Consider the following 8,775-nt stretch of genomic DNA (forward strand, 5'->3'; position numbering starts at 1 on the left):
TGGGCGTTGCTTCCTCTCTCTAATAAAAACCCAAGCAGTGGGAGACTACTTGCTCCAGCTGCTTTGGCTTCTGTGACATCTCTGTCTCTGTGGCTCTGTGTGAGACACTGACAAAGCCCAGGGTTTTTCCACCAACAGGAAAGGAGCCCTTGTTAGATGGAAATAGCTCCCAGATAACACCAGGTGCTTTTCCAGATAACGCCAGGTGCTTTTCCAGGTCAGACCAGGATGTGGGGTTGAACAGATAGTACGTAGGGCAAAGCAGGCTGTAGGTGGGGTTCAGGAGGAGGAGCACACTATGTAGTTGCTCAGGGAATGGTTGTGTAATCTCTTCACAATGCACCATTTCTTCCTGCACCTGAGTTTTTGGGAGGGAAGAAGGGAGGGAGGGAGGAAGGGGAAGAAAAGTGTTGACACGAGAGATGTGGCATTCGATGTGGCATTTGGTGCCACAAAAGCACATAATTAAATGTTAGGCTTGGGAACCTCAGGGCATGGGTTTGATGGGTTCCTCTTGGCAGCTCTCTCAGCCAGCGGGCAGGAGGAAGAGGTACCTTGCCCTCCCGCAGGAGCGGTACCACGCAAAGTGGTGGCACGGGAAGGCAGCACACATGTGCCCCCAAGCCAGCATTCCTGCCAATGATAAGGAGTTGTCTCCTCCAACTTTCCCCCTTATCTCACTTCACTTACTTGCTGGCACATTCCAGCTGGGTTATCCATTACTCTGACGTTTCCACACGGAACCCTATTCAGCAAAAGTGAGGCAGGGGAAGGCAGTGGGAGGGGGGACAGGGTTTGGGCTGGGTTACGTGGCTCAGCACCTCCCCTTCTGTACCCTTCACATGGGATGACAGGGAATTAGTGCTGATTATAAGATGCTGCTGCTCTAATTAAAAAGTGTCTTGCCAGCCTTAAGTGAGACCGATGTCTGACAGCAAACACAGGGGCACTTTAGGCTGGGTGGGAGGAGAGCAGAGAAGAGCATCTTACAGAGAGTCCAGTCCAAGGCAAGGTGGCAGGAACCCTGCCCTCCGTCTCTGCTTCCTCGCTTCCCAACCCAAGGGACTTGCTGCTGCTTGGGCGCACAGGCAGAGGATGTCTGATGGGCTGGAAAGGCTCTGGTCAAACCAGCTTTGGGAAGGGTACTGATCTGCTTCAGGCTGCAAATGAATTGTTGCCGGGCTGGAGAGGAAGCTTTGCACTCTCCTGTGTGCTATGCAGGGCCGGGTGGATAGGAGGTTGCTTTGTGTGTTAGCCACAGTGAGCAGCAAAGCACTGGGCTAGTTAATCCAGGGATCCCAGGGGTGCTGGAATATCCTCCTGAGAGAGGATGGGATTCTGCGGCTGGGGCACTGGCAGACATAGCAAGGAATATGGTAAGGTCGCTGCAGCTGAGGGGAGGCACCAGAGGAGAAGTTAGTATCAAAACTGCTTTAATAAGGACAATAATAAGTGCATGGGATACAGAGTGGAGGCAGAAAGGGTATTCCACAGATGTGGATCTTTGGTCTGGAGCTTGTGTTACGGTCTGGGAAGCAGAGGATGGGGGGACCTCTTCCTGAGAGCCAGGGTCCCCGTCTCGGAGGGAGCAGGGGTGGCAAAGGCTGATCCTGCTGGGTGCCAGTGGCCAGAGCTGGGGACTCCTTGAAGCTGCTGCCTGCCCCGGCTTGCTGCTGCCGCCTGGGGAGGCTGGGGGAGATGGGCTTGCCCGTAATCTCAATGGCCTGACCGCGAGCGGCACTCCCACGTACAACACGCATGCATGCTGGAGCCTCTTTATTCTGCTCTGAAGAGCTCCCTGCCAGAAGCAGCTGGGTGGCGGGTGAGCTGCGTGGGAGCAGAGCCCTGCAGCCATGGCCCAACACCTCCCCCCACCGCACACCCCCTCCTGTCACAGAGAACAAGGCGGGTCCTGTGAGGGTCCCTCCAGTGACCTCAGCCCCTGAGCATCTCGGCTCCACACCGCGGCACAAAGGCGCTTCTGTGAGGGCCCATTTGCACGCAGGGCAGCGTGGGGGGTGGCTCGTTCCAGGGCGGCGAGGGACATTAGCCGTCCTCCACACGTACCCCTGGGAAGGGGCGCGATGGAAAGAGGGGTGTGCACGTGTGGAATGGGGAGAGGGGGCGCAGGTGGAAAAGAGGTGGCACAGACTGAGTTGTTGCAGAGAGGGAGTCTCCTTGTTCCAAAGTGAGGGGAAGGTATTTTTGGGGCCCAAACTGCAGACTTTGGTGTCCTGACAACCCCGCCTCTGCTTCCAGCCAGCCAAGAAGTTTCTCCCCTCCCTACTGCAATGGGATGCGGGTCAGAAAAGGCGATGTCCTAAGTGATGCTCAGCAGCAGGAGGCAAGTGGAAAGACTTCTGTGATTATCTCTGTGCCTGCTCTTACCTCCTTAACGCTGAGCTCACGGGTCTTTTTTTTTTTTTTCTGGAGGGGAAAAGAGAAAGCCCAGCTCTGTAGGCTTGCCAGCCACTTGAGCCCCCAGCTGACCTCCCCCCGCAGATAGATGTGCTATACAGGAGGGTCTCCCACCCGCTGGAGCTGGGGACACCCCCATCCCCTACGTGTCAGAGCTATTGGTAGGATTATTTCTGGGAGGGCAGCCGTGCCAGTGCAGAGGGCGGCTGGGGGCTTTGGTGGGAGGCTGGGGCATGTCCCCAGACATGCTGGCAGGGCCAGGCTGAGGGATGGGAGAGAGGGCACTGGGGGGAACAGGATGGGGTGAGAAGGGGTTTGGGGTTCTTTGGCACATGGGAATGTCCCTTTAGCGTCTAACGGCAGCACGGCCAGGGAAGGTCTGCGATGCCTGGTGCTGTGATGCCTGGTGCTGTGATGCACAGCCCTCACCGCCCCCCCCCAGCAGCCTGGCCCAGCCCTGGGGAGCCCTGCGAGAGAGAGGCTCTCCTCCTGCCCCCCTGCTACCCCCCAGTGCCCCCAGCTTGGCAAGAAGGTCGCCCACTGGTGATGCTGGCACCTGAGGGTGGGAGACGGGGAGGAGGGTGAAGACCCTGGCACTGGTGCCTCTGGTGGGGGGCCATGACGGGAGGGATGGCCGTTCACACCTTGACTTCATCGTCCTCCTCCTCCTCCTCATCGGCGTACTCAAAGGAATTGCTGCGCCCCATCCGGGCACCAGCATACCCCTCCTGCAGGCTGCAGATCTTGGCCTCCTCCTCCTCCTCCTCCTCCTCCTCTTCTCCTTGGTTCCAGGTGGCCTCAGGGGACCGGCTCTCCCCTGTCACTTGCGACCGCCACGAGCTGCTGCTGGGGCTCTCCCACAGGGTCTGCGTCCGGGCCTGCCGGGGACCCTCACCCTTCTCCGAGCTCCGCGGGGTGCTGGTCCCACCGTAATGGCGGGCCAGGACCTGGGCTGCCCGGTCAAACTCTCCTGCCTCGATGGTGCAGTCGTTCCAGTGCCCCTGCCATGGGGTCCCTCTGGGTGCTGCCCCCAGCCCTGAAGCCCAGGCAGGGTCCTCTCCAGCACCCTCGATGGCGTGTGCCTCTCCGTTAGCATGGACCGACAGTCCTGGCAGTGAGCTGGCCCCCGACAGGCTGCTCTGCCCAGAGCGGTCCCAGAAGCTGGATGTTGCCTTGTCCTCTCCGTGGGATGTATCTGATGCTGGAGGGACCCCGTCCTTGGTCTCCTCACCACATGGGAGGTCTGTGCCATCCTCTCCCACCTCATTCCCATTGGTTTCGGGGAAGCTTATCACCTGGAGGAGCTCACTCATCAGGGAGGGCCCCAGGTCCAGGCGGAAGGAGAGCAGGGAGTCCGAGCGCTTCAGCTCTGCTTCCCCGGAGAAGGGGGTCTCTTGGGCCTTTTCCAAGCGAGGGACACGAGGGATGGTGCAAAACCCGGATTCCAGCCCTGCAAGGCAGAAGGGATGGCTGGTGAGGCGGGGGGGAACGGCTAGGTGGGAGGAAGCCTGCCTTACATCTGCAGGGGACAAGGAACACTACCACTGAAGTGGCACAGAATCATGCTCCCATCGTTGGTGCTGGCCTCTAAAGGACAGGCCAGTGTCTGTGTGGACATCTCCGAAGCCCAGAGTCACAGTGGAGGGTTTCCAGGTGGGCTCTGGGCTTGGTAAGATGCCGGTGGGGCTGAGTCAGGCAGGTGGGACCAGGAGATGGCAGCATTGCCTCAGCTTGCCTTTCCCTCTGTGCCCAGCCACCTCCCCTGGCTGCTGCGGGCCCCCCAGATCCCCTCTACGAGACCCTCTGCTCCAGACCTCCCTCCCTGGGGAAAAGCTGAGCCACAGCTCAGCGCTGTGAGGCTGCAGAAGAGCCACCCAGCTGTCCTGTCCCCTCCTTCCCACAACCCTTCTCCGAAGGTCCTTCCTGGACCCCGGCTGGCAGGAAGGGATATGGACATAACGGGGAAGGGGGAGATGGCGTCCCTTGAGGAGCACATGGAGATGGAGGGGGTTGGCACAGCTAGGGACAGGGTTAGAGCATTTGCATGGAGGTGGGGAAGGCCATGCCATGGGTCCCCGTGACCTCACAACCTTGGTGTGGGCATTGTCCCACTGTCCCAGCACCTTTTTGGCTTCCTTGGGGAGGCTGCTCATGAGGAAGGCATAGGGCTGGGGGGAGATGGGGGGCACCCTGTTACAACTACTCCACACAGGCTGCTGGCTGTGTGGGGCTATGGGTGAGGGAGAGGAGTAGAAACCATCCATGCCCCACTTTGGGCAGGTACCCTGGGAGGAGACCCTCCAAGGGCAGGAGCAAGGACTGTGGTTGAAAGCAAGGTTAGGGTTATCTCCTTGCAGGGATTACCAGGGACTCTTAAATGTCCTGTCTGTGCTGAGAACTGGAAGTCCCTTGGTGGGGAAACTGAGGCATAGAGCGATGGAGAAGGGCTGCAGAGGATGCGCTGTGCCTGGGCGCCAGCCTCTGCCCCGTGCTTCACTCACCATAGGCCTGGTGCGTTTTGGAGAAGCTGTTGGAGGCACTTTTGAAGGAGAACTTGCTGGTCAAGCCCCGGCCGCCACTGTCGTATGTCGCCTCATTGAGCTGCGGCAGCGAGACGGCATTCTTGATGATGGGCGAGATGGCCGGGGGGGCGGGCGATGCTCCTGCTTGGCTCCCACCGCCCCGGCTCCTCAGCGGTGTCCGTCGGACGTGCCGCAGCGTCCGGGCGAAGAAATTGTTGGCTTTGGCCGTTTCAGCCCCGCCATGGTTGCTGAGGAAAGAGGTGTCCCCAAAGACGTCCCCGCCACGCCCCACGTGCATGGTGTGCCGAAAGTCCCCCAGCGGCGGGCTGATCATGTCCGGCGTCAGCTCCGACTTCAGCCGTCGCTTGCTGTGGGAGCCTGACACCCAGCTGAGCACCGGCAGCTTCCCCAGGCTCATGTTGCACCCCTCACCTCTCCCGCACCTTTGAAAAAGCCTTAAAACCAGGCCTCGCTGGGCTTCCAGCGCTGGGGTGGCCTGTCACATCCCTGGCCTCCCCATCACTCCAGCTCTGATGCTCCTGCGGGAACAGCTCACGTCACCTTGGCTTTCAGCAGGTGGGAAGAGTGCCTGTCCCCCTGCTTCCCTGCACTACGTCGTGCTCATGAAATCACCGGCAGCGGGTACGTCCCCGGTGGTGAGGACGGTGGCGGCGTGGAGGTGTCCCCAGGGGGTGTCTGGGGTCACCCCCAGTGCTGTGCAGGTTGCTGGAAGCTGTGTCTGGCTGTGGGCTTAGGGGTTAATCCAGCGTCTTCTGCTGCTTGCTGCTGCCGGGTGAGCAGGAGCCAGTCACAGATGGTGCAGCGAGTGATGGGAGCTTGGGATGGGCTGGCAGGGCAAGTGCCTCAGTCCCCTCGTTGGCCACCTAAACAAGATAAGAGGAACGGTGAAGCCCTCGGAGAGGATTTTCCCAACCACGTTGGCTGTACCCCTGGGACTGGCTGGGGAGGTTAAAGGTGGTGCATGAGCAACAGTGGGGAGGTTGCTACCAGCTGTCCCCCTTGCCTGGCCCTCCTCTTGGGGAGGAAGAAAAAGGCTTTTCCCCCAAAACATGTGCTCTCCCTCGCCCCTCTGACCTCCCTTGGCATGCCTCAGTTTCTCCTGCCTGCAAAGCAGCTTTGCTGGTCCCATGCTGCAACGCAGGCTGAGGATTTCCCTCCTAGGCAGCACCTCCTCCCGGAGCAGTGCCTTGCCTGGCTGCCTGGGCTCCCGGGGTGAGAAACCTCTCCCTCCTTTTTGCTATTCAGATGAACCCTTGGGGAGAGGGTGAGGCCTGGGGACTGCGTGCTTCTCTGGGAGGAGGGGTGGCGGGGAGGGAAAATGCAGTATTTGTATATTGGTTAGTTTGTCCTCCTCTGGCTGGGTCCTTGGGTGCTGGGCAGACACGTCGGAGCAGCAGGGAGCTGGGGGTGCAGGGAGGGCAGCTGATTTGCAGGCAGGGGAAACCAAGGCACGGCAAGGGAGGTGATTGCCTCAGGTCGGAGGAGAAGGTGGGACGGGTCCCTGCATTCAGGCGGGTCCTGGAGGTGCTGGGGGACAGGTGGGGAGGCAGTGGCTGGGCGCACGATGGCAGGGCAATGACATCCCCGGTCAGCAGGGAGGACACTCAGATCAGCAGATCCCCAACTGGCATGTGTGGCAAGCGGGAGAGGGCTGGTTGGGGAAAAGAGAGGATTTGGGACGTGGGGCACCTCAGAGCATCAGTGGTCTGGGTGCCCACCTGTGGACATGTTTCTCCCCGGGCTCAGTCCCCACTCAGGGGCCAGGGGAACAGGATGGAGCTGGGTCCCTTCAGCAGTGCTGGCTGCGGAGGGCAGCATGCCAAGAGGCGATGCAGGACCCCAGCATCCCCCAGTCCCCCTCTGCCAGGACACCCATCGCTGCGTGGCTCCATCCATCACCCCCCTCCACGCTGGCTGCCTCCCCTGCCTGTCCCCAGGTCACCTCGGAGCAGCCAGGTGGTGCCAAAATGGCAAAGCCTCTGGCGAGGGGGAGCCCTGGGCATGAAGCTGCTTTCCTGGCTGGGCTACACGTGTTTTTGCCTTGCCCTGGCCTTGTTTGCTCACCCGGGGCCTCTCTTATCTGCCAGGGGTTAATGCCTGGGGAAGGAAAAACAAACCTCCCCCCGCAGTTCCCAGTGCCATTGGCTGCCTCCCAGGGTGGCAGTGGCTGGTGGCAGCAGAGATGGTGGCAGCTTGGCTTCCTGTGGGCCCCCAGCTCCCTGGCTTGCGCTGCTCACATCTGCCTCCTGCTCATGGAGGCCATGCAGTGCTGCCTCGTGGCTGGGACGGGCCAGGCATGTAGCAGATTTGGGGTGGGAGGACAACTAGGGAGCAATTTCCTCTCTCTGGCAGAAGCCCACCCATAGCCACTGGGTCAGGGCTCTCCTGGAATGCAAGGAAGCCACTGGGGTGGCCCCTGCAGCACAATGGGGGTCTTGGGACCACAGGGAGAGAGATGCAACCCCATTTTTGAGTTGTTCCCAGGTCTCCCAGGAAGGTGTGTGACCCCGGGAGAGGGTATTAGGCGAGTAACAGCCCTCAAGTTTTCCTTTCCCTCTGCACATTGGAGCCCCTGAGAAATCCAAAGTGGGGACTGTGCTGCACCGGGCAGGGCTACTCTAAGGGGTGGACCCTCCCCACCCCACCCCAAGTCTCCTGCACAGCACAGCTGCCCTGCAGACCCCTGTGGGTGACCGGGGCTGGCCTTACCCTGGGGACATGGGGTGGGGAGGCAAGGGAAGGGGGGATGCGGGAGGAGAGCATCCCCTTGCTCCCTGCCTGGAGAACTATTGAGCAGGGAGCTGGGAGGAGGAAAGTGTTTCTCCTTCCTTGTCCCTTGGCCACCCTGGGGACGCAAGCCAGCTCCTCCTGGCCCCAGGCTCTCCCTGCCTGCTGGCAGGCAGCAGGCACTGGGGGAGGAGGGAGGGAGGCAGCTGGTGCCCAGCGCTACCTGGATGGCAGGTTTCTGGCCGGCCTGCTGGGCTTTTTCTCCCTCCAGTCTCCCCCTTTCTTCCTCCTTCCCTGTGCCCCTGGTACATCTCCCTGCTGGCTGTGCCCCTTTGAGCCCTCCCCTCCGCCCAAGCAGACTCCTCCACGCCAGGGAAACTCGTGATTCTGTGGGCAAAGGGTGACCTGTGCGTTCTCCTTTCCTCCACTGGGCAAGGGGACCCCCCCATCTGGCCACCCGTCTGTCCGGACGCTGCTTCCATCCACCAGCTCGCCACGTTAGCCAGCCCCCGGCACAGTGAGCCCGCAGCCCATCCCGACCTCCCCTTCCCTGGCATCCTCTCCCTGGCTCCCTCCTTGCCTCCTCTGGGAAGCCCCCTGCCCTCAAAGACCAACCGCCGGCACCTCCTCCGCCTCCTCCCAGACTGGCCTCCCCCGTTTCCCCCCCGAGTTCAGCTGGTTTCCACTGGTTTTCCACTCGCCAGGAATGGCCAGAGCTGTTCTGCTTGCTGGGAAGAGCGGAAACCAGAAAGGGGGGGAAAATAATCCAGATGTCTAGTTGGCTGGAGCTGCTGAAAGCAGCCTCTTCCCTCCTCCTCCTCTCCTTACACAGCCCCCCCCCAAAGGGGACATACTCCAAAAGAGGGCGAGGAGATGTTTGGGGTGGTCTCAACAGGGGGAAGAGCGGATGGAAATGGCTGTGGGCGGCCAGGAAGGCTTTCCCAGCCTTCCTGAGTGCCGAAAAAACTCCCTTTCCCCGGAGGAAAGGAGGCAGAGTCTCCCCCGCTGGGTCACTGGTCTGGGATTGGGAAAGCCGGCGGGGTCATGCTTTTGGGGAAGGGGGAAAGGGGCTTGGCTGGCTGGGCTG

The 8,775-nt window shown here is 60.9% G+C and overlaps 1 protein-coding gene across 1 annotated transcript; it reads right to left on the reverse strand.

The window, feature by feature from the left end:
- Positions 1 to 3,056: 3,056 nt before the first annotated feature.
- On the reverse strand, positions 3,057 to 5,358 carry CDC42EP1 (CDC42 effector protein 1). The gene is made up of 2 exons (XM_075727840.1): positions 4,920 to 5,358; positions 3,057 to 3,868 (listed from the first exon to the last, which is right to left on the reverse strand). Exons 1-2 carry the CDS (start codon positions 5,356 to 5,358, stop codon positions 3,057 to 3,059), a joined length of 1,251 nt encoding a protein of 416 aa, XP_075583955.1.
- Positions 5,359 to 8,775: the final 3,417 nt, after the last annotated feature.

The sequence above is a fragment of the Pelecanus crispus genome, chromosome 1 (genome assembly GCF_030463565.1).
Source record: "Pelecanus crispus isolate bPelCri1 chromosome 1, bPelCri1.pri, whole genome shotgun sequence".
Taxonomy (NCBI): domain Eukaryota; kingdom Metazoa; phylum Chordata; class Aves; order Pelecaniformes; family Pelecanidae; genus Pelecanus; species Pelecanus crispus.